At 39.4% G+C, this 26,142-nt stretch overlaps 1 protein-coding gene across 5 annotated transcripts in view; it reads right to left on the bottom strand.

Annotated features, from left to right (window-relative positions):
- Nucleotides 1-324: 324 nt before the first annotated feature.
- tom1l2a (target of myb1 like 2 membrane trafficking protein a) overlaps nucleotides 325-26,142 on the bottom strand; it is a 30,746-nt gene continuing 4,928 nt past the window's right edge. Inside the window, exons 2-16 of one of the 5 annotated variants that reach the window (XM_042504268.2) lie at nucleotides 24,291-24,375; nucleotides 21,745-21,823; nucleotides 20,563-20,712; nucleotides 19,087-19,221; nucleotides 18,859-19,002; nucleotides 18,489-18,605; nucleotides 16,366-16,499; nucleotides 15,176-15,218; nucleotides 12,690-12,861; nucleotides 12,198-12,312; nucleotides 10,348-10,423; nucleotides 9,415-9,489; nucleotides 5,990-6,049; nucleotides 4,703-4,739; nucleotides 325-4,606 (exon numbers count right to left, since the gene is read on the bottom strand). In XM_042504268.2, the coding sequence (XP_042360202.1) occupies nucleotides 4,461-4,606; nucleotides 4,703-4,739; nucleotides 5,990-6,049; nucleotides 9,415-9,489; nucleotides 10,348-10,423; nucleotides 12,198-12,312; nucleotides 12,690-12,861; nucleotides 15,176-15,218; nucleotides 16,366-16,499; nucleotides 18,489-18,605; nucleotides 18,859-19,002; nucleotides 19,087-19,221; nucleotides 20,563-20,712; nucleotides 21,745-21,823; nucleotides 24,291-24,375 (1,568 nt within the window). In that variant the 3' untranslated portion in view covers nucleotides 325-4,460. Of the gene's footprint in view, nucleotides 4,607-4,702; nucleotides 4,740-5,989; nucleotides 6,050-9,414; nucleotides 9,490-10,347; nucleotides 10,424-12,197; nucleotides 12,313-12,689; nucleotides 12,862-15,175; nucleotides 15,219-16,365; nucleotides 16,500-18,488; nucleotides 18,606-18,858; nucleotides 19,003-19,086; nucleotides 19,222-20,562; nucleotides 20,713-21,744; nucleotides 21,824-24,290; nucleotides 24,376-25,047; nucleotides 25,142-26,142 lie in introns of those variants that run through there. The other 4 variants (XM_088091143.1, XM_088091145.1, XM_088091144.1 and 1 more) reach the window with 4 other exon arrangements.

Raw genomic sequence — 26,142 nt, 5'->3', positions numbered from 1 at the left:
AAGAGACAAAAGTGACATTTAAATAAATTCACAGGTTCTACTCAGCAAAAACTTTCCTTAAGAGATTCCCTATTTTGTAGTAAGTAACTGAGATAATGAGGTATTTTAACTTTTATCCCATTAAATTTGGGATATTTAATGGGATAAAAGTGAAGTTGACAGAAATGTAAAAACTCAAGTACACATACTCTCAAAAGTACTTCAATAATGTAGCAAAGTATTGTTACTTTGTTACATTACACCACAGGTAAAATCTTAAATTATTTTTTAAAAAAAGTAAACAAAACTAAAAATAAAAAAAAAACCACACAAACAGTTGTGAGGTAGAGGTCACACACTGCTAGTGTTTTATTGTTATTGGGCAGTTACATACGTGCATTAGGTCAAACAAAAATCTGACCATTAGTAATGGCAGCAGACGGCATGGTCAAACAGACACGGGACACCCGCCGACAGAAAACAAGCCTTTCTTCCATGTCCACAAAACATCTGCTGAATGTTCTGCTTCATCAGTATTAAAAGACATTCATTAACCATTTTGAGATAGATAAAAGTCAGAGGAATACATGTTGCAGTCAGGACTTAAGCTCCATAAAAGCAATTAACACAACATTAACACCGTTATAGATCCAGAGATACGTAACATACATACAGACTCAAGTTCCCTTTCAAAGGATCTCTTGTTGCATTTTTAGTCTTTGTTCAGCCTGCGTGGTAAAAGTCAAAGTGAACGCAATGATTGATTGTAAATTTAACGCTATTATCTCAGTGACGTGGCAACCACATTAAACCTATACAACCATATGTAACCACAGAGCAATAAAAAATGTTAAAGCTCATTAATCATTAATTTTCTTCAACTAAAACACGTTTAAATATTCAATCATAATATTTATGCAGACACAAACACATTTTTAAATGTCACCATTGCATTTTTGTTAACAAAGTATGACAAATCATGAATATTTCCCTCTGGTTGAAGGCCTATACTGACAACGCATAATTCAACAAGTTGTGTTGATGAATTGGGATGCCTCGATTGACGAGGCTTTTGGTCTTCAATGGACTAAAAAAGAATCTTTTAAGTGCAGAGCAAAGTTAAAACAAACCAGAGCTTCAGCAAAAGAGCTGGAATGAATACAAGATTGCTTTTTTTTGCCTCAAAGTGTGATGTTAAGTACACCAAAGACAAACTCCAGTCACGGCTACTTTGCTGGAATCAGTCAATCACAGAAAATGCTTGGCGGCAGTTCCAACAGCAGCGCATGAATCACACCAGAATAAAAATACGCTGAGATGGAAGTACATCTTTGACTGCACAAATCAAAGAAAGTACAATTCTTTGCTTCGTACTTCAGCCACTAAAAGATAAATGATGATGGGTGTGGACAAGTTTTTTTCTTTTCTTTTTGGCAATAACTATAAAAATACAATCAGGAGATCAAGTGACACGCAAACCTCTCCGCCTTCTCGATATTACTATGAGCTGATACATTTTTAACCAGATACAGAAACTAATATTTCTGTATTTTGAGGTATATAGATTAAATAGTTTAGAGTAAGAGTTACCTATATGAATACATCCTTTTACAACAGTGTAAGCTATACATTTTATCTTGTTAGTTGATTATGGTGCCAGCGCGAAGTCATGCTGATAATGTAGATGCCATATTCTGTCTTGCATGTGCATGTCATTTTTAATATTCCTAAAAGTTTTTTGCAATCTTAAATTTAACTGTCCATTGATCCATTTCCACGAGTGCTGCAATTACACAGTTACAAAAGTTATGTGCAAAATTAAGTCAATCTAAAGACCATTTCCCCTCCCCCTAGAAAAATAGTAACCATCTTGTAAACACAAAGGACAAAATACAGATTTGTTTTTGCTTCAAAGTGCACAGACATTAATACAGCAGAGGAAGGAAAATGTTCATGATGCCTTAAGGTAATACTTCAGATTTTTTTTTTGAAGTGGGGCTATATGAGGTACTTATCCATAGACAGCATATGACAACTAGTAAATATCAGTCAGGACACCCTCGCTTTGGAGAAGCAGGCTGAAATCTGACGCTGAAGCTAAGCGATGTTCTGCTGTGGATGGGAGTCAGCGGCTAAACGTATTATAGCCATCTAAAAAAAAACTCAATATCAGTTTCATTTTTGCTATATTTAAAATATCTTTACTGCTTTACCTTAATGTCAGATAGTGGTTTCCAAGTGAAGAGAAAAGCTGTTCTGATGCTTTTGTCAAAGCCAGACTCCACTGAGAAAAACAGTGATTTACATCACTGAACACAGGAGCTGCTGGTCTACTGCTGCCTCAAACACTTATTTTGTTCGTGTTGTTGTGTGACTTTGGTGAATTCGAACTAACCCTTTTAAACACCAAAGTCCCAACTTAACAAACTACCTGACTGACGTAGCTGTAGACCAGCAGCTCCTGTTGTCAGTGTGCTAAAATCAGTGTTTATGTCAATGTCTGGTGGCTTTGACGAGGGTGTAGATGGGGAACTGAAGCTGTTAACAGCTTCCCCATCAGAACAGGCTGTCTGACGGAAAGTTAAAGTGGTAAAAATACTCTCAATATAGCATACATTTAAACTGATACTACTTTTTTTTGTCGGTGGGACTTTATTATTTTAGGTGGCTAATATCAGGGTTCCCACACATTTTCACGGGCAACATTTTAAAACATTTCCATGACTTCTCAAGGACCCATGATAAAATTTCTGAGACCATTAACAAAGTACAACCTGAACAGAACTATATAGTATACTTGGCTCCAAGTATCAATCATTGCATTAAAATGAATCAGCAACCTTTTTGCAATCTCTAATAGGTGATTATGTTCATATCAGTTTCAAATAATTAAATCTGCAGAGGCACTGGCATACAAGCACTTTCAGTTTATCAGTCTGGTACTGGCTTTCAAGCATGAGGGAAAAAGGAAATTACTATCATTGTATTCTTAATGCATTTGATTATAAATTCATTTCTGGATAATATTGTGAAAAACAGCGTTGCAACATAAGAATGTAGGCATACGCTTTTTAAGCTTTGTAATTTCACGTGGAAGGTTATCAACAAAAGATTACCGTAACAATTCATTTGTTTACACAGGACAGAATTCAACGACTTTTCCAAAACTTTTGATGATTATTACTACTTCTAGTCTAATTCTAAATCTGTAAATATTACTTTTTTTGTCTGTCTGCTTTTATATAATAACTTCACTATTTCCTTTTTTACATGTTCCAAATAAATCAAATCAAATCACGGAAAAGGAGGCATGGAAAAATGATACTGTAAAATTCCATGGCTTTTCCAGGCTTTCCATGACCGTGGGAGCCCTGTAAAATACATTTTTTTGTTGCCGTTCCCCATCCACAGCACATCGCTTAACTTCCATGTCAGATTCCAGCCTGGTTCTCCAAATTACACTGACTATACAACAACATACAACCCCACTTAAAAAAAAATCCAGACTATTCATTTAAAATTTATAATAATATTATTATTCGGCAAGTAAAATCTTATCTCTAGTTTGTCATTAAAGCCTTAATATTCTTTGGAATGGCTATAAGAGTTTGCAATTGTTCAAGAGCAGCTTATTTGTCGCAGCTCTCCAGGAAAGACTGATGAGAAATTTTCCATGGGCACGTTCCTTCCCCTTCGCCTTTTAAACTACATAACAGAGAATCCTACCTGGTGCTTTTTTAGATTGTTTTTAGTCCCTTTGGTTAAAGGAATGCTTGCATTCACTCATAAAGATTAGCTATGATTTAGCTATTATATTCCTAGTCAGCAAAATTAGCCTGCTAACATGAGTCTGCACTGCCTCAGGCAAAGTGGGTCATAAAACCTGTTGCCATTCCACACATATCTCAGTATTAAAAGCATGAATAGAAGTCGAACTGGAGTATTTGTGGAGAAAAAAAAGCATGGATCGACCATACCCACAGCGCTAGTGCATAGTACAGAACAAACCATTAAAATAATAAATGCATAAATGAGCAATTAGCTGAATGCAGTAACACAACACAATATAATCCTAATTGTACGCCTCCATACTGACTCAATGCACAGACCTGCAGTGAACTTTTTTCCAATATTCTCGCAGTAATATACTACATTTTTAAACCCCATCCGACAAGTTCGGTTGTCTTCCTTTGGTGGAGTGTTACAAATGAGATTCGGGGCTTTGAGGAGTACATCCCACACCGACAGATTAATACATCCATATTTAGTAAAATGCAACACAGTTGTGCGCAGTAAACATGTTGGACCTCTGCATGTTAAAGCAACACTGTGCGACGAGAATGACAAGGAGGTGGAGAACACTTGCTACACCACTGCCAGTCAGCGATGAAATGGGACTGGAGGGACTGTTTGGGAGGAATCATTTAGGGCGAGGACCTTTAGATGCCCCTGAAGAGAGATTGAGGTTCTCTGAGAACAGTCTACAAGGCAAAGAGGGCATCCTCCGTCCGCTCAGCCTTCTTGTGGGAGCCACCGGGGGCACGAGCAGGGTGAGCGGGGTTAGCTCCAGGGGGAGATGGCAGAGAGTCTGATGCCTTTGCTCGCTCCTCCAGGAACTTATCAAATTCTGAAAGAAAAAAATGGATAAGAAGGTTGAAAATTAAGCAGAATTCACACAGGTAAGAGCTAGAGGAACATATACACATGTGATGAGAGACTATACCTTCACTGGTCACCCCTTCCTCAGCAGCATCCCCTTTCTATCAAGAAGAAAAGAGTCATAAGATAATGAACACATTTTGGCATCATTCGTGGTGTTTTCAGTACACCTGGATTCTATTTTTTTAAATCTATTTTTACAACAATTTTTAAAGCTGGTAGAGCAAAAGTGCTGCAGCTGGCGGCTGTAAAACAGGCTGCAATGTAACTACTCCGGGCATGTTTGCACTCAGTGTATGTTCACTTAAAGTGCTTGTTTGTCTGACAACATTAGAGGATCCCTATAGTCATTTTAGCAGACTTAGAACATTTTTTAACACCTAACTGGATGAATTTAGGGTTTATTTCAAACAAAACAGAGTTGTAGATTCTTGGAAAGGTAAAAATTTCCACCAAGATTTTTTATGAATTTCATTTAGTTTCTGTTGACTTTGAATGAAGTTTTTTACGATGATAAAATGACTGTTATTTAAATGGAGTCAGGCAGCTGTGGCGATAGCGATTTTGTAGATGTTTCTGGTTAAACTAGAATTACTGGAAAAGGAAAAAGTCTATTTTGCAGTGATCTTTTCCATAATGTTGAAAGACAGTTATAGTAACAGTCTGGGCTTGTCAGTGGCAAAAACAAGCACTTTTTGTGGATGTACATTTAAGGTGAAAGTGCCCAAAGTTGTTACATCAAAGCCTTGTTGCTGCCTTGAACTGCTGTTACCATTACTCACTTACATAGAAAAACATGGAAAATCAGGGTCCAGGTTGATAAAATTTCTAAGTTACTCTTTAATGGAGCCTTTTTTCTTATTCTAAAAGACAGAAAACAACCTTACTTTACAGTCAGCAACAGAATAAGCTGATACAAAAAAAGCATCATACAAGTCAAATGCCTGTAAAATTCACACAAACTCCATATTCATACAAAGTCGCTCTTGAAGAACCCGTCAACACATCCTTACACACATTTCGCAGGTGAAGACAAGCAATTTTCTTGAGCCTGACTCCACAACCTCCACATGCACATGTTAAAGAAGCCATTTAAACATGACTATCATTAGGACTATGTTAGCATCGGTAAGTCAGACTTCACGGTAAACTGTTATATGTCAGTCATTGGTGGAAATTCATTAGATTACAGTGAATGAAAGGATGTGAAGTGAAAGGAAACTAAAGTCAAATGTATCCAGTTATGTGAGATGGATGGATGAAAAGTGTTATCCAAAAAAAAACAAGAAAAAAAGTGTATAGGAGGGAGAAAAAAGAGAAAAAGATATAAATCAAGGTAAAGAAGTCTCACCACGTCAGCACAGAGCCACTCCTCTATGTCATCCATGACAGAGGACTGCGATACGGGGATCTATGGAGCAAAGCCATGGACAAACCAAGGGGTAGCACCAAAGCCACACAACAGAACCCCGACGACAAAAATTGTAACACACAAACACACAAAAATAACAAGGAAAGGAATCACCAAAGGCTCAGAGAGGAAGATGATTTAAAATAAAAATAAATCAAAATGAGAAAATTTGCTCAAAAGACACACTCAACCCCTCTCAAGTCTGTGCTCTTTTTGTTTTATCAAGTGCAACAATCTGCTACTCAGCTGTCTTCAATAAGAAGGAGTTCCCAGGTTGTGTATTGTTCTCATTAGTTCTGTGGTGCTGACATGGCTTAACAGCTGCCGACTAATGTCACACAGCAGTGTTAATTATTCCACATCATTAGTTAATTAGCAAATCGCTCGAACGTGATTAAGAGATTGATTGGATGGGAAAAGCTGAATGCACAGGGACTGTTGAGAGGCAGGGCAATCCCACGGCATACACACTGCACGCACACACTGCACACATGAACGCTGCACAGCGTGAACTGAGCGTGATGATGTGATGAAGCCACGTCAAAGTGGATGGTGTGCGTTTGTGTTTGTGTTTGTGTGGGCACCAAACCATCACAGTGAATCAGGACTGCTACGACACTATGTTGCATTATGTGCTGTTGAAAAAGGAAACTTGTACAGTGGCTCAAGTTACTGGAAGTCCAGTGACAGAGTGACAGTTAGGGAAATTGTGAAAGTTGCTTGCATGCTTTTTGTTTACAAAAGCAGAAAGGCATCGAGTTTGCAAACAATACCCAAAAGGTCCAGTGTGTAGGATTTAGAGGGATATATTTCTAGATTCTGATTATAAAAAGAAAAATTTGTTTTCTTTATTGTATAACCACCTGAAAATAAGAATCGCTGTGTTTTTAGAATGAGCTGTTTATATCTATATAGGAAGCAGGTCCTCTTTCATGGAGATTGCCATGTTGCACTGCCATATTTCTACAGTAGCCCAGAACAGACAAACATACACTGGCTCTAGATAAGGTCATTTGCATTTTCATGTTTTTGTGTCATCAAATGTAATTTAAAGCTCCTCTGGGATGAAATGTGTTGGAAAATCACTCTTTTTTTAAAGTGAGACTGTTTTATTCAGTGTTTTTACGTCTGGATCTTAAGTTGTCAGAGAAAAAAGTGAGCACACATTAACAGATGCTGGGCTAAACGACAGTCTGCGATGTGCCAAAGAGTGTAGGAGAAACAAATCAACTAGTCCCTTTGTTGTTTGAAGAGGAGAGGAACCTTGGCGGATAATTTGCTCCTGGTAAAAACCTCCTGAACAACAAACAAAAGAAGTTTCAGCAGGTTGCAATCTGCAAAATTCCCCTACATCTTCCACGCTGGACCTTTAAAAGTCTATCACATCCTTCCACTGATTATACGGTGAAGCCAAAGTTCACATTTGACGTGGAGCTGATATCAAAGTTGAACAGAGAAAACAAAAACCTTTTCCTGAGACCCTGTTATAGACACTGGTGGGGTTTCCTCATGAGATCACATTTAACGCAGTGAAGGAGCATTTCAAAATAAAAGGCCAAGGCAGTGGGGCAGTGAAAGTCATTCACAGGAAAAAACAAACAAACATGCAGCTGTGTGAACAGTGGAGAAATCTTATAAAAAAGTGTGCAGTAAGAAGTCTGTTCCTCTCATGACTCACAGCAATAACACTGATAAAAGTTCAATTGTAATCATATGTTAACAGTCATAAAATCAACCTAACTGTAAAAGTGTTAGAAATATTACAACTAATGAATCACCTATTAGTTGGTTGATCTAATTCTGGTTAGGGTGAGACATGTTAGGCTGCCATTAGTTACATCTAGTATATTATCTAGATAGATCTTATAGATCCGAAGACAGTTAGAGGACAACAGACAAATACTCTCCACTACACAGCAAACATGATATATTATCAGTACTTTAACAATGTTCAGCATCGCTGATTTAACTGTTGCTGTTCAGCAGAAGTATCTGTTCTTCCCTGTTGTTTTAGTGTGTGACAGTTAAGAGATGAATTGAGCTGATGGAAGTTCCTGGTGGCCCGTCAGGCTCATTAACCATCCATAAAAGAGGTGGCATTAAAGTGAGAGCAAGTAATGGGTATAGTGTTTGACGCCCATGTCAAACCAGTGCAACAGAAGTGAGCAATATGGATAAAATCTTAAAAGTTATTTTATGTCACTTCAGGAATAAGCGCTGTTTTCTGGAAATTAAATCAACAAATGCGTTCTGTCAATTAAATACAGAGAGAGTGTCTGTTTGTCCTTAATTCAGTGAATGAAATTGAAATTGCAATGAAAAAAGATAATAAAGAGACGGCTACATCAGTAGAAACAGCGCAGCTAAATCAGAACTGAGTCATAAAATATGTTAACTGGATTGTAAGATTTTTTTAAGTGGAAGTTGTATGAGGTACTTATCCATAATAAGTGCATTTTTATAAATATTATTATGTATTTTAGCATCTTTTAAATGCCAATGTGTCCCTTTGTATCATTATGTGTCCATTCTCTCTAAAATCTGATGTTTTTGCCAGTCCCTGAACGCAGCGCAGGAGGAATTTTTTTATTTTCCTCTGCTGCAGTTTGACACTTGCTGGTTGGATGACTGATCTGTCGACTCGTTCACAGCTGATCAGATCACACAAATGGATGACAGGAGAAGCTGTTTAAGTGAAAGTAAAGTTTTACACCCAACAGAATGAACGGTTAAGTTTTACTTTCAAAGCCTCTTGATGTTCTGCTGCATCATCTAGCGCTCCTAATTAACAGTCCAGCTCCAAAAATCTCGTTGTGGCGGCAGAGGTGACAATTTTGGCAGCCTGCCGCAAATAAGGGAATGTGTGGGAAAGCCTGCAAATTCAGTGAGGTAAAATGACTGTTCTTGTCAATGGAGTCCTGCTTTGAAGGGAGCATGTGGCTTTAGTTTTCCACTGGAAAAGACTGTCTAACAGCAAGATGAAGCAGTGAAAATATCCTAAATTTAGTGTACACTTCAACAGTACATTGCTTAGCTTCTGTGATGATGCTCCCGTCGTGCGGACCTCCATCTACTGTAGTTAACACACTTACTATGGTTAAGTACGACATACAAGTCTTCCTTTAAAGTCATATTGCCCAGAGTACAACAGCTGCACTTGACATGGAGGTGGATGTTCTTTGAGGGGAAAACTTTGCTGGTTTGGGACTGTTTGAGCACTCCAGGAACGAGCAGTGAGATGAGGCTGAAAATGAGGAGCAGCTCATGAGGCTTATGGATGATGCCGCAGGAGGCTGAGAGCAAGGGGGGGTGACGGGTGGACACGAGGGAGGGGTAGGAGGACACACTGAGGATAGAGTCCTCACCATTCCTTGGGTAATAAGCCAGCTGTCTATGGGCAGCTCCTGATCTGCTGGGTTATCATCCCCTTTTACCCTCAGCTGAATCAACAACAGAACAACACCTTACACATGAGAAGAAAGGCAGCAGGCCCCACCACAGCATAGCACACAGTGCAGAGAGAGAGACAGAGGAGAAGTCAAATATGCAAGAGGCGGCTGTCATTTATAGGAGGAGAAAAAGAACGTAAGAAAACGGTGAAAGGTTCATTCCATAAAGATGAAAATGAGAAAAATAAAAAAGGGGAAAAAAAGTCCCTCAAGTAAAAGTTTTGTCCAAGCATAGGGCACCTGAGGTAACTAAAAAAAAAAGATGGTATGTGTAATCACCACTGTGTGTGTGTGTGTGTGTGTGTGTGTGTGTGTGTGTGTGTGTGGCAGTTCAGGTTTCAGAATAGTCTGCGTACATAGTGATAACCGTGCAAATATATTGCAATGTGTGCTCAAAGTTTGATTTTCTGTACAAACTGATTGGGTGGGCGTTTTATTCAAACACACAGAAAACTGAAATAAGAGGTGTTATCAGATTTGAAGAATGAAAAATCTGAATTCATATTTTTATGTAAAGACAAATGCTGGGACTAATATTTAAATCATATTTTGAGTATTTACTTATAGGCACGTTTTACACTTTCACAGTTATTACATTACAAGGGATTTATTTCAGCTTTTCAGCAATGGTAAGTACGCAAACCTACGTCTTTTTGATCAAAGTTCGAGTATCACTGCACACAAGGCAAATGTCACTGTAGAGCATACAGTATCACAGACCATCACATGCAGGGAGTGACCCAGGGCTGAGGACAGACTGGTACGGGAGAAGTTCATCAGCCATGTAAATAACCCACACTCCATATAAGGGTGAAAGCTGTATCGAACTACATGCATCAGTGTACTCACCCCTCCTGTGTTCTGTTGTCTCACATCCAAAGCCGAGGCCAGGCCGCCCAGAGCCTGAGGGTCCTCATACTTTACACTGCAAACGAAAACAAAAGAAAAAAATTAAAAACCAACAAAAACGATAAATGTGGAAAATAAAAGGAAAGTCTCCTGTTAAAGAAACAGATAACCCTAAAATCTAAAAAATACATATCTTTCCTCTTACCTGTAGAGCTACTTATCAGTCTAGATAGTTTTGGTGTGAGTTGCAGAGTGTTGGAAATATTAGCCGTAGAGACGTCTGCCTTCTCTCTAATATAAAGAAACTAGATCGCGCTCAGTTGCGATGCTCAAAGTGCCAAAAAATACATTTGAAAAAGTCAACAGAAATCATGACCTGGTTACTCGAGATAATCTACACACCTTGTTGTGAGCATTTTCATGCAGGAGCTATTTTCTTTCCATCTACCTACACCTGACAACCGAATCACCCATAGACTGTATCAAATAATGGATGTAGCTTCTGTGACATCACCCACCGGTTTGTGGACACCTGTTTTGATGAAACCTCGCTACATTGGTGTGTTGGTGTCAGAGGTGACCATATTTAGACGAGAAGGTAGAGCTGTGGAGAAGTGAGCACCTTTAAGATTTAATAAAATGTAAAGCGGTGAAGTATATAAAAATTTATCCCTGTACGGTTATCATGGATGTTGAAATTAGCTATAGAGACAAAACCTTTTTTTGTTAGCTGTCTTTTATTCTGCTGTAAAGTTGGGCATTTTAACATGGAGGTTTATAAGGACAGTTGTTTCTGATGTCAGCCTCAAGTGGTCTTTCGAGGAACTGCATTTTTTGGGACGTGTGTGTTGGCATCATTTTTCGTCCATGGATGTTGCTGCTTGTGTCCACCATGCAGAAGGAAGCATGCTTCTGCTGATAGCTCACTAGTGCCACAGAGCTAGCGAACATTACAGCTCAACCAATGAGAACGCCATTATTATTTACATCTTAAGCCAGAACAAGCACGAGCCATTCGTCCATGAGTAGACACCTCAGGTACAATACAGATTTGGGGTGAAATGTCCCTTTAAACACTATCAAACAGTAAACAGTACCAAATACCTGGTAATGCTCACCCATTTTGATTATACTATGATGTATTTTATTTCCATGAATATCTGGTCAAATATCAATATTATGTGAGCTTTTTCGAGAACAGCTACAACAGGATTTGATGAGAGTTTTCACATCAGCGCAGATAAAAAAGACAGAAAGAAGAAAATGAAATGCCAAATGCTGCTGTTATGTGGTACAGACCAACACCCAAAACACCCTTTTGCAATTCTGCAACATTCATCAAGAACAGAACAAACCGATAGCACTGGAGAAGGTGCCGGAAGAACCAACGTCACCAGCAAAATAGTTAAATAGATAATAATGCAACGCAGTAAGGAAGAAAAAAGCTCACTCTCTTGCCCTTACTTTATCACTTTTACTCAGTCCACCTAAATCTTCAATTTACAGCTGAAGGCAACCAGTTCTTGGAAGAGAAGATACCAGATTAACATCCATACCCTGGAGGTATTCAAAAGCGATTCCAGCAAATGCAGGAGGAAATAAGTCACGTAACAAGATGTAGTGCAGGCAGGCTAAGGGACAGTGGGAACATCCGAAAAGTTTAAACTTCATCACGAAAAAAAATACCGAACATCAGGGAACAAACAGTGTTTAAGTGCCTCTGGGTGGATTTTATTTTAAAAATTAAAGGTGGTGATGAATAGCCATTTAATTAAAATAAATTACACCCTGAATAATAACATGAGGGAGGATCTGGGCTGCCCCAGAAGCAAAATGAAATCTAGACCTACTTCTTGCGCTGGTCAGCCAGAGAGCTGCTCCTGGTCTGGGCAAACATGTCGAAATCATCCTGGTTGGGTCCTGGAAGTGAGGACAGGGTGCCGCTCACGCTGTCGGAGGCTACATCTGGAGACAGACGAGAGAAGGCGAGAGGAGAAAAAAGAAGACGAGCAAGGAGGATGGAGGATTATGAGGAAAGCTTCAGAACAGAACGGCAAAATATTGAAGCCTTAACCAGAGTGCTATCGCATGCAGAGACTTTCTAGAAACCAACAGGGGAGCTAGCAGTGGTAGAGAACTGTCCAGAAATGAGTTATGTTGCTGGGCTCATTTCCCATTAGCAGCCAGATTATGAGCCTTTTTCACACTCTGCTGCTCCTCAAACGGCAGCTCTGCAGAGACCGCAGAGGAGGGATGTTACAGCTCCGGTATGATTGTTGGAGCATCTTTTTTTTTCTCCACACTGCAAAACAGCCCTTTTTTTTTAACCCATCTGTTCTTACCAATACTTGCGAGCGCAGATGACAGCGCGGCTGTAGTGGGGTTATGAGCTGGGGAGGCGGTGGCCCCGGCAGGGGAGTGGGCAGGAGGGCTGGAGGTGATCCTGGGTGTGACCACAGCTGGGGAGCCCGGGCCCAGGTCTATCAGGTTGTCCTCTGTGGCCTCATTCAACATCTAAAAGGGCACAGCAGGGAAAAGACAGATGGTTTTCAACCATAATGAATGGATGCAAACAATGTTAATATGCAGAGCTTAAAGTTTAAACTGATGAATGTAACTGAGCTAAGGAGACAGAGGAAGCTTGTATGTTTGTTGAGGAAACTATATGTTTCCCTTTGTGTACAGAGGGAACACTAAACATACTACATTTCAACAGGATTGACTATTTACACAATTTGAGACAACACTGAGGGTCAGCAGTTGTGGACTGGAGGCCAAGCACAGGAACAATACTGAAGGTTAAATAAACACAGGACCTGAGAGGGCTGTACCACGAAGCAAGACTAGTGGGTTAGCAAATTATGGTGAGTCTAAAGCCAGTGTTTCATGAAGGGCTGGGCGATATGGAGAAACTCAAATATCATGATATTTTTTACTAAATACCTCAATATCGGGTTGGCCACAGGTTTAAAGCATTTTTATACCAATTAAGACCTTATTTATAGATAAATGAATTGAATTAGCAAAGACCCAAGTCCTACTTTTCAAAGGTCCATGTTCATGCCTTCATTACATCTAGACTAGATTACTGCAACTCCTTGTACATTGGCTTGGACCATCAACCGCCTTCAGCTCATCCAGAACGCTGCTGCTCGACTCCTCTCTGGGAAGAAAAAGCGCGACCACATCACACCAGTGTTAACGTCCCTTCACTGGCTCCCGGTCCACTTTCACATTGATTTTAAACTTCTTTTAATCGTTTTTAAAGGCTTTAATGGTCTTGCCCCTCTGTACCTGTCTGAGCTCTTGCATCGCCACTCCCCAACCAGAGCGTTAAGGTCCCCAGAACCAGACCGAAGTCTAGAGGGGACAGGGCCTTCACAGCGGTCGCCCCCAGACTCTGGAACAGTCTCCCCCTCCATATTAGAACCTCCCAGACCCTAAAGATGTTTAAATCTTCCCTAAAGACCCACCTGTTCTCCCTGGCGTTTCATAAATGAGCACACTAATCACAGGCACTGCAGTTTTTCTACTTTTACTGCTTTCATTTCACTGTTTTAATTTTATTGTTTTTTTATTGTAATCTAACTATTTATTTACTTTTTATGCATCCTATGTACATCACTTTGATTGACTGCTGTCTTCTTAAAGGTGCTTTATAAATAAATAAACTAACTTGAATGCCGTAATGTCCTCCCGATTGCCATACACCTTTTGTCCTCTGGGGTCATTCTGACGCCGCCCTTGTGTGACTGTTATTTAAAGCATATTGTATAAATTGTCAATCAATGTGTTACACCTTTAGTCTTACTTCAGTCTATTACCACAAATTTTTCCCTTTGTTTTGAAATTTAGGGCCAATAGCCCTCGTTTACATAAGTACAAAAAACATATTTTGATGGCAAAAGATTTCAAAGGACAACAAGAGGGTTAAGACTTTTTAAGGATCTGCGAGAACCCTGGCTAAGACGCACCAGACGGCCTCTTTAAAGAGAATGGGCACAGAGCCCGAGGAAGAAACAGAGCATCTTCTTGGCACCCGTTATCGTTGACTGATGATTTAGGCTTTGTCGAACCAGCTACAGCTAATAAAGCCTGGTTCTGCCGAGCTCGCTTCGTGGTTCACCTCTCAGATGTGTGAGACAGAAGGCAACAAGGAGGGTGAGGAAGGACCTATAGTGTTTCACACGTGGTACTGATGGGTCTAAGCATTAGCTCCATATAGCAGACGTGTTAACATTCATCGCTCCGTTCGTCCCAGCACTTTGGCTGGGACTGAACCTGGTGCTGGCATCATACTTGCCTCCATCAGCTGGCCACAACACAAACAGACAGAGCAGACAGAGAGATCAACAGAACGCAAACACAAACAGCTATGTGGGATGTAGTGAGAGATGCCCCAACCCTCTGGCGAATCACTGATACTGGCAAATGTACACTCTAAACAGCACACTGGGACTTGTTTTGCTTTGCTCTTCCAGTTTTGATAAAGCTAAAAAGGCAATCCACTTGCATTAAATATTAATGCTGCAGTGGATTATGTGTGCTATTATAAATGCTAATGATTAATTCAGATAGTAAAATGGTAAAACAAGTACAACAAATGGCTATGAGGACAGTTTTGTTTGCAACACCCCTCATAGGATCCTTAATGTTAGACAAACTGCCACAGGCGATGCAAATGCAGATGTACCGAAATGTAAAAAGAGATTCAAATTTTTCTGACAACATGCAAAAAGTAAACAGAAAACAAGCAATCCTGGGAGAGAATTTTGGAGCGTTTGATTTCATGCTCTTTGAACGCAGGTTTTCTGTTGATGGTACTCACCCCGTTGTTCTGAGCGGCTCTACCCGACCTGTACCTCTCGTACCTGTGAGCAGCACATAAAAAACTTTGAATGTTTTACCACAAGCTTTGTGAGGTTCAAATGCTTGCACATCTTTCATCTTCAGAAACCTCATGAAAGAGACGTTTTAGCGGTTTGAAGCTGCAGAATGTTTAACAGGAACAAGTCTTCACACGAGCTCTGTAACTTTGAACTTGCAAAAATTGCGTTCAATCTGTGTTGAGCATGTTTTCTTTAAAAAATGTGATTTTTCATCGGCAAGCTTGGGTAAAATCACATCTGCAGCCTCCTCTTCAAAATCATGGACTGAGATACAGTTTGGCAAATCATCAAAGTTCAAGCAAGCACCAATTGTTTATCCATTAAACATACTGGACCAAGTTTTGATCTTACACATGGGCTGCCAAAAACATCTGTTGAACCAGTAAAAACTGTATTGACAGCGAAGATAATTTAAAGGTACAGTTCACCCCAAAATCAAAAATACATTTAGAAAAAAAAAACGCCTCCATAGCAATACCTCTTTCTAGAAACCATGACCCGGTTACACAGAATAATCAACACACCTTTTTGTGAGCAGTTTCATGTGGGAACTTTTTTCTATCTACCGAACTACACCCGCTAACCGAATCACAGAAGAAAGCGTGCATCTACTCAAAGTCGAGATGCTCGTGCCCATGACAGCATGAGATGTAAACATAAATGGAGTCCTCCGCATGAGAGCTGTTACGTTAGCTAGCTCAGTGGTGCTAGGTGAGCTAGCAGTAGATGCACGCTTCCTTCTGCACAGCGATACAGTTGGTGGATGTAGTTTGGCGCAAATAAAATAGTTCCAACATGAACCTGCTCACAGCAAGGTCTGTGGATTATCTTGAGTGACTGGGTCATTGTTTCTGGAAAGAGACATTGCTGTTGAGTTTTTGTAACTGTATAGTTTTAGCGCATTGAGCACTGCAAGCTGAAAGACATTTAGTTTCATTATATTGGAGAGAAGGCAGACATCTCTACAGCCGATGTCTTCAACTCTCGGCAACTCACACCAAAACAATCTAGACTGATATATAGCGCTACAGGTAAGAGGAAAAATATGTTTTTTTGATTTTAAGGGGTGAATTATCCTTTTAAGGGTTACCAAAAAGTAAAGTCTGATTGATGGTTTGGTTGACTGTACCTCTCATATCGGAGGAAAATGTTGTTGAGGTCATCATTGACATGTAGCAGCTCCTCGGTCACTTCTTCGTTAGAAACTCGTGAAATCAGCTCGACCACTCTCTGCTGCATAGACCTGCATGTTCTGTTCAGCTCCTTGATAGATGGGCACATCAACGGATTGATCAATAGTTTCATTAATGAATAAATAAATAAATACAACAGAAACAAAGGGAGAAGAAGTGTGCATCAGAGAGAAGGTCAGGCAGAAAGAAATGAATTCTGTTAACAAAATTAATTTTGACAGAATGGGAGGAGAACAAATTTGTCCAAATACAAAACTGTACAATAAATATACTGCGCATTTGTTTTTGTTTTTTCTTACAATGCATTCCATGTTAGCTCAGCAATATTTGTTCAATTGTGTAAAAAATTCTGTGAATGCTTTTCCTTTAGCAGCTGGGACAAAAAGAAAAGAAAGAGTCAGAAAAGGCACCACATAACTATGACAACTGGCACAGGCATCTCAGCAGCGGGCCAGATCCTTGCAGCTGACACAAATACCTGAGTGGATTTGGCCTTGGGAGATTAAACTCTGCATGCGTTTCTATACTTCTGGTTAATTGCCAATTCCAGGAATTTTACCTCAGCCAACTGGCTCTTGATAAGCTGCAGGCCAGTTGTGTGTTTCCGCTGAAAACTAAAGTCACTACTCCCCCTAGTGGCAACATATAATTACAACACTACAGATGACTTGTCACGTTGGAAAGCTTTTTGCTTTTTGTTGCTCCAATTTAACATCTTTTAAAGTACCTGAGAATACGTAGAGTAAAATATTTTGCATGTGCCTGTATTTACAGTGTGTTGTTTTAGAGTATATATATATATATATATATATATATATATATATATATATGTATATTTGTTTGTTTGTATAAGCCTCTAGCTTCTTGACCTCTCCTGACCCATTTTTTTTGTTTCTTTCTTTTATTTAACTGAATTTTATGCAATGTTTAATTGTGTACAAAACACTAAAATGAAACTAAAACATTTATAAAGATTTGCTCCAAACTGTCTTCAGATTTGAAACACGCTTCATGTTTTAGTCTCGCAGAGCCAGCCCTATCTCATGCTGTGCTTATGCTGGAGAAAGGTCTGACTGAATCTATCATAATTCTGCACTAAAGGGGAAAAAACGGGTTGTTCTTATTTCTTTAAAGTAATCACAAACATCACGGGGGATGCTAAGCCCAGGATGCAGTGATGGAGCTCTTGCAGAATAGTGTTGGGAGAGAACTTGGTTATAAAAACTGCTTAATCCACCATTGCAGTGCAAAAGTGTGATGGGAAAAACAACTACGCACATCAGATCTGGTGCTGTGTTACATTTTTGTCATGAAAAAACTGTTTCCTCCCAGACGCGCCTGTGTCCACTCCACACAACAAGAACCTGTTCAGACTGAGAATATTATCCCGAAAACAAACAACCATCACTCTGAAGTCCCATTTCTCTGAAAAATACACTCTATCTGCAGTTACAAAGATTCATAGCCTTCAACTACACCACTTCAAGTGACCAAACACACCATTCGTCTGCTCCAATCAGACCCCCAAAATGACAATCACCCATCCATGAAGAGGTACTCTGTTCCTCTTTGGGGGGAGTAAGTCCTCACCCTCACTGAAATATGACTGCTGCATGGATCTCTACATAATGCCCACCAGGCAAGAAGGATTTTTTGATAAAGGTCCGACAGATGTGCACCTGGCGGTGAGATGATGTCTTTCTGCATAATAATTAGCGGTGTGTTTCTGTTCGTTGAAACCTAAAACGAAGTGTGAGGAATGGTCTGGCTATGCAAGACCGGTTTCACGCAGCGGCTGGGATTTTGAAAATGGTGACATTCAGGAAGCATGTTATTATCTGAAACAGGCGACCAGTAACAGCCAGATGTTTTTTTTAAAGCAACTTCAAGATCACATCAAATTAAAATTAAATTATTAAATTAAAAAGCCACAAAGACAAATTTATTTCTGTTGTTGTTAACTACAATGAAAATTCTTCAGTCGTGTCAGGCAGGGCATGAGTGATAAAGTGTGTGTTTGGATAAATTACACCTCATAACATTTTAATGTGCCTCTTACCTGAAGTAGTTCCAGGTCAGAGGCGTCTTCCTGCCCGGGGACCATCTCTGTTAGCATCTCTGACATGACTTTGGTGTTTCCTCTCACTACGTCCAGCTCGCTGCGCAGCCGAGCGATCTGAAAGCACGGAAGGTCAAAGGTCATGTGGACACATTGAGGGCTCATTCAGCGTCAGCGGCACTGCAGATGTTCTCAAAAGCAGTCAACCGCGTTAGTAATCTTTAATATATGCACTTTACGGTTCAGCTGCTAACCTCTGGATAAATCTTTTTTATTGGGCTGTGCAAATACATGAAGTTTCACTTAACAGGCAACACGTGCAGCAGAGAGTTAATTTCATTAGTCAGAGGATGCTGTCGCTGCCTCTCACCTGTTCAGGGGTTGCTGTGATGGGGCTGGGCATGTTGGAGGCCGGTGTGGCAGAGGCAGGGGTCGGGGAAGGTTTTGGAGTCCCGACGGCAGGTGAGGACGGGGCTAGGTACTTGTTCATAGCTGGGTCCACCTCTGGTGTACCCTGGAAATAAAAAAAACCTCTAAGGATATTGGCGAGTGAATACACATTTTCGTTTGTGCTGTATGTGTATTTCTTTCCTCTCACCCTCTGTGGTGTGTGGATGGGAGACAATGCATCCAGATCTGCCATTGGGAACTCGATGCCTTTCCTCTTCAGTTCCTCATAAATATGGACCACACCAGTTAAATCGGGGCTACTCCTGAAGGCATCAGCCCAGGCCTGCCACAAAAACAAACACACACACACACACACACACACACACACACACACACACACACACACACACACACAAAAACACATTGTGTCACACATTAAGCATAAAAAACTAAGTAGACACTGATTTTTTTCTTCTTTTTTGCCTTGTTTGCAAAAAAATGAAAAATTAATGATCAAGGATCTCTCATCCTCCCCGACACACGCTCTCTGAAGTGGTTAATAGACCGAGCAAAGGACAGAAAGACTGTGTCTAAAAGAAGAGTCTCCTTCAACACATCCCTATAAATAATCAGAGGACAGAGGAACAAGAGACGGAGAACACCACCTGTCGGCCGAGGTGACCTCAGGTAACAGGATAGCAGGCTGCACTGTGTGGTGCAACACCTGGGATGTGGAACATGCGGCGCCCACCTGGCTTCCCAGAGAGAGACCACCGCTGACCCACTTACAATGATGACTGTTATCAGGGTTCCCACACATTTTCATGGGCAAAACTTAAAAAAATTTCCATGACGTTTCAAGGATCCATTATAAAATTTCCATTTCAGAAAAGCATACACTTCACTGCGTCTGCAGCACTTGCCAATTTGGTTTACGGTACTTTTCTACACACACCAACACACGCAGGAGTCTCGCTTCTGTTAACTAAAGCTACCACAATAAGTCACATATACACATAACCTGTCTTAAAAAGGAAGACGTGGCCAGCATAAGTCATGTAAATTTAGTTTTCTGTTTGTATCAAACACTAAATCCAGTTGTTACCGTTAATATTCAGTTTGTCTGACTTGACATTGTACATTTTTTAATGGACAACTGTGCATCGCAGTGTCGATGCTGAAATTATATATCATACAGCTCCAAGTCAACGCTAGAAGTTGAGATTGTTAAATTCCATTAATTTCCAAAGTATATATATATATATACATACATATAAACTCATTCAAAAGTAATTCCTCTCAATCATCCCTTTTGACCCAATAGAAGTTTGTAGTGGTCTATTTATTTTATTTTATTTTGTGTTTTATTTATTTTTCCTGTATTTTCATATTTTCTTCTAATTTTGCTGTGTTTGAAACAGTCCTGTGCAGAGCGCACAGTTAGATCAGGCTTTATAAAAAGGTTTGCAACTAAGTGCCAGACTGTAAGCAGCATGCATTCAAGTGAATATTTGTGGACACAATGCCAAAATAACAAAAAATCACCAAAAGAACAATGCTGGGGTTGGCTTACATTTTCCCTTTTGCTGGCGATACTGTTTACAAATAGTACCCACAACTCTAGCTTACTATACCTTTACCACGATTTCATGATGTCAGTGGAAACACAAAAAAGCCCCAATACCTGTATGAGCGACAGCACTTTGTCTTGAACGATGGTTGGAGGATTGGTTTTGGGGGAGATGATTTTGACCAACACACCATCGATGAAATCTCGGTTGGCCACCTGGATATGAAACCTGTGACCACAGTTTTTCACACATGTCTCCAATACCTGCAGAGGACGGAGACAATTTAACAAGAGACAGAAGCGTGGCAAATTAAAAAAAAAAACAAACTGTAAAGATGAAGACAGCTGAGAAAAGACTTCTCAGTTAGGATGCTCTCATCACACAGAGAGGCTTTAAAGTAGCAGAGCTTTCAAAGATGTGGGTGGATATGAAGACAGTTCAAAAGGTATTGCTGCTAAAAACAAAATGAAAGAGCAATATCAGACCAAAAGCTCTGACAGTGGGCAGGAGGGGAGACGTAGTGGAGTTAAATGACCGAGACAGAACACAAAATCTGGAGAGTTTAAACAAGTTTTATGCAGCGTCCAATCTTTAAATGTGGCCTACAAACTGTAACTTTGAACATAGCTTACTAAAAATAAAACCGTCATGTCATGTTGGTTCAATGCCATTTCCGTCCTTCCACTCCTACTCGTGTCTGGTGAATTAAAGGCCGGTTTTATCTGACGACTCTGAATGAAGGACATTGATAAAATGATGATTATAGGTTTTGGTGATAGCCATTTCGAAGCCGTTTCTGGGTAAACTACAGTTACTTCTTTGCAGTTTTATGCCTCTGCGAACAAGTTGCAGTTTACATCCAATGTCTGCACAAACATTACTGCTTTGCACGAATAGTGTCATAATTAGCGTATGAATTTGATCTAAAAACATACTTGGCCTTTGACCTCTGACCACCAAATTGGAATCAGTTCATCATTGAGTAAAAGTGGATGTTTTTGCCAAATTTTAAAAAAATCCCTCAGGGTGTTCTTGAGAAATCATGCTCACAAGAATGAGACAGATGAGGTCATGGTGACCTTGACCTTAGAGCACCAAAAATCGAATCAGTTCATTAATAAGTCCAAGTGGACGTTTGTGCCAAATTCTAAGAAATTCCCTCACGGCACTCTTGAGATATCTCGTTTACATGAATGGGACGAACAGAAAGACCAAAAGATGGAAGGACTGAATGACAGACGGACGGACGGACGGACCGACAGCCCAAAAACATAAAAAAAGCAAAAACTTCTCACCGTTAGCGCCAGCATCACTTCTCTGTAGTTCTTGTTGCCACAGAGTCTCTTCTTCAGTGCCCGCATGGCGTCTTTTGGCCTGGAGGGACACAGCAGAGAAGAAACAGCTGGATAAAGCACCCCAGCTGAGAACAGGCATAACATCTTTGACTTTGTTGAAATAAATGATTTTCTGTGCCATAGTAACAGATGCCAGTCAGTCTGTCAGCGTAGCTGTTTGCCTAAGACAGAGAAGTGCCGTCACACCATCTGTTTCTCTCTTTTCTTTCTTAGTGACTATCTGTTTTCTCCCAAGGCAAAATCAAAGCTGTCCATGCGTGAAGACTTCAGGTCGGCTTTTTGCCTCATACTGCCAGTCTCTTCACTGCAGATGAGACGTAAAAACCTTTTATGAACTCCCTCATAAGCTACGCTTCATTTATTGAGTCAGGGAGGTGAAATACATAGAAATTGATGGAGATGGTGCAAAGAGTCTGATATATATATATATATATATATCTCGCTTCCTCAAACCGCTCTCTCTGTTTCTGATTCAGTATTACAGTTTTCTTTTGTTATTTTTTTTGGTTTTGGATGGTGCATCTGTTGTGTTATATCTTGTTTCAGCACCCAGTAACGTGATAAAACAACATATGTTCACACACAAAAAAAAGTTATTTTCAGTTGCAGAATTTCTCAAGTCTAAACTGTGGAGCTCGCCAGACATTGTCTAACTCGCTGAAACATCTTGAAGACAAGACGTTCTGTGTTCTGTGAAGCTGAACTCCCTCTGTGTGTGTGTGTGTGTGTGTGTGTGTGTGTGTGTGTGTGTGTGTGTGTGTGTGTGTGTGTCTTTGAGTGTGACAGAAAGGGCCCCATGTTGCATGCCAAGACAATGAGTGTGTGTAGGCACGAAGAATGTGAAAAGCTGGGGAGAAAAAAGAAAAGGAAAAGTGCTGAGGGAAAAATGGAAAAAGACAGATTCCAATATCCTTCCTGAAAAGAACGCTCTCTGCATAACGGAGATATTGGCTGGGATCCCCTGACGATTACATTTATTCAGACAGTTTTGTAGCCCAGCAACATGACTGTGATAAATATGCCTTGCTGCAGGTGAACTAAAAACTTTTTCTTTAGGATACATTAACATAAGTGAAGTCAAAGAAAGCTGTACAAGTGCAAAATAAAACAACTATGTTCTTGTACAAAAATATTTGAGATTATTATATGCAGCAATGCAAAACATGATCTGGAGCTGCTATGGTCTGATACAAAAAAACAACATTTTTGGATTCTTAGGTCGGTACATGAAGATTTTTGTATACTGGTAGGAGAAAAGAATAATTTAAATTAAATCATTTATGTTTTTGCAGTCTCGCTTAAAATGCAGAACCTACACAGAGTGCCTGAGGAATTAATCCTAAAACCCGCAAAACCCTGAAAATGAGTTTGCATTTTAGCACTTCTGGTTCTCTGATCAGAACTGAAGAAGCTTCTTGGATGAGAGGCGACACTTCCTCAACGAACTCAACTTTTGGATACCATGACCTCGATGAATGAGAACCTTCATCAACATCCTCTCGTCTTGAAGTCGACAGGGTTTTTGAAAGTGTTTCTGGTTAGATGCCTGAAATAATGTCTGAAGAGACTGACGTTTTGTTCTCCTACATAAAACATGTCAGTGAATACCCCACTTGTAAATCTTAAAGGGTTTATGAGTCTTAAAAATGACAGCTCCTACTAACAAGTATTAATTCTTGAATTATAGCCAAAATCTAATTTTGTGAGGTCACAGTGTCTTTCACCTTTTAGCACCAAATTTTAAGCAGTTAATTGTTGGGTCCAAGTGAATGTTTGTGCCAAATTTGAAAAAAGAAATCCCTCAAGGTTTTCTTGAGATATCGCATTCACGAGAAGGTGACCTTTGAACTATTATCACCAAAATCTATTAATTTTATCCCTGAGTCCAAGTGGACCAAAGAAGTACCTCAAGGAGTTGAGATATTGCGTTCTCGAGTAATGGGATGAATGGTTTATACCCTAACATTTTCTTTTTACCTGATTGCAGTTATGCTTAAAAAATCATAAAAGTTGGGTTAATTTGATCAAAAATGTTTCAGTATCATAAACTTTTGTTTGCAACTGAGCTTTTTTTCTGCAAATAATCTAAAACTCAATTTTAAAGAATACCTTTGACTTTTTGACAAAATCAGGGGGGTGTTAATTTCCTCGTTGGCCTACAAAAAACGTCATCCCTGTGCTTTTATTGTGCGTTACAAACACAGTTGTAATGCAGGAGACTGACATAAGAATTGAATTTATTACTTCATTCAGTCAGTGTCACCTACAGAAAACAAAAGCCTTCTGTAATGTGGTGTCTGCTGGTGAAAAGCAGTGGTCAGTGTATTATTTGTCACTCATTCAGCCAGTGTGACAAAACAATGAAAGATGCATTAAGTTCTGGGAATGACCGATTCAGGGACCAGATGTCTTTTCCTACAAAATGTTGATAAAGAAAATTACAACTCAACAGCAACAATTAACTTCTTGAAGGTGTGGCAGCTCACCCCTCGTCTGTCTCGTTTATGATATCACAGATTTCCATGTTGAGGGTCCAGTCCTCATTCTGTAGGCCTCCGTCTGTGGCCCTCTCTGGAAGAAAACACAAAAAGTTCAACAGAATTTTAACATTTATATGGTGTTATTAAAAAAAACAACTGTGCCAGTGTGCCCCTTAATATTTGTCTGTAACTTTAATTTATGTTACATTTAGGGGTGCAGTGGCCCAACAAAATAAATAAAAGTGTAGAGAACAGACTTCACTTCATTGCAGTCGTCGCTGCTGTGTGGGCCACACGAGAATAACACACATGAAGAAAGCATGTTTTTATTTAATTTACAGTATTGTGTGTTGCGAGACAGAAGGCTGGTCATGAGTAATGGTGACAAATTGATACTGGCTACTCGGCAACCCAAACCTGAGTGTGGCTGGCACTAAAGCAAATTTTAATTTTGACACCTGATTCACAGTTTGCGGCCTGCCAGCTGCTTCACTAGCGAGCATGACTCTGCATTTCAGTAAGGCTCTGGGGTTGTTGCCTTAGCTAAAGTCGATGCACACTAATTAAAGTGACCCATGGTTTACATAACATCAAAAGTAAAACTGTTGTGTAAGCAAGCCAGCGTGTGGAGACAGACTTCAAAGATCTGTGTCTCTCTAATGTCCCTTTTTATTCAGTTTAAAAGCATAAAGCATAAAATGGAAAATATATTATAAGCCACAAATATTTTAAACAGGACAATAACCCTTAAAAAAAAAAATACCTGAAAACGAAAGTGCAAAAATTCTGCGCTGAAATTTGTCGCAACAGCTTTGCTGACCCGCGAGGGCCAATGAGGGCATTCCTGCATGTCGAAAAGATGGAAAGCAACCGAATTAATGTCTTATTCAACTTTTTTTTTTCACGTTACCAATTTGTAATCCCCAATATTTTGATTAGTATATGTAATTTAGTTGTTGTGAGAGTGCAGGGATGATAAGATGAATGAATTTACTCTCACTTCAAAACAGCAAAACATACCAAGACAAACTCACGTCATCTGCCGATGGTAAAAGCACGCTATCAACAACACTCCCCCAAACTGCATTTCCCAGAATCCCCTTCTGTCAACTCTGAATTCTGCTTCTTAAAGGAGTAACAGTCTCTGGGAAATGCCTCTATAATGCGGCCCACTACATTATGTATTTTTTCTTAGTAACTGTAACTAATTATGATAGGGGCTTGGCAATATAAACCGTATCGAGATATGAGAGTATATGAGTATCATCTTAGATGTTGGATATTGTTATATCATATAGAAAAAATTGTGATGTTTCCTGATTTTACATGTTGCATTACAGTAAAGTGATGTACCTTTCTGAACTCAATAGACAGCTCTATTTTATCTAATACTTGCCTTTACCCACTTTATATCTACATTACTAATGATTATTTATAAAAAATCAAGTAGTGTTAATATCTTTTCAAAGTAAAATAGTCATTCCCAAAATATTATCACGTCAAAGAGGGAATGCCGTAAATAAAAATTGCAATATTTGATTCTGTCTCCCAGTTCTGGCATTAATGAGATGATTTTGAGGGGATTTAAATATATTGAAATATATACATGATATATATATATATCATGTATATATATATATATATATATATATATATATATATATATATATATATATATATATCATGTATATATATATGCCGTGCATTGAGAAATAGCCTAAAAATATCGCAATATAATTTTCAACCCATATTGCCCAGCCCCTAATTACAATGCCATTTATTTTGTAATTTAATTATTTTAACTACGTAGTCCCTGACTATGGGTGTTACATAGCTGTATACTCAGTCTTATCTGAAG

This window comes from Plectropomus leopardus, chromosome 18, assembly GCF_026936395.1.
Source record: "Plectropomus leopardus strain MGB_pleo_1.0 chromosome 18, ASM2693639v1, whole genome shotgun sequence".
In the NCBI taxonomy this organism is placed as follows: domain Eukaryota; kingdom Metazoa; phylum Chordata; class Actinopteri; order Perciformes; family Serranidae; genus Plectropomus; species Plectropomus leopardus.
This window is presented reverse-complemented; position numbering and strand designations above follow the sequence as displayed.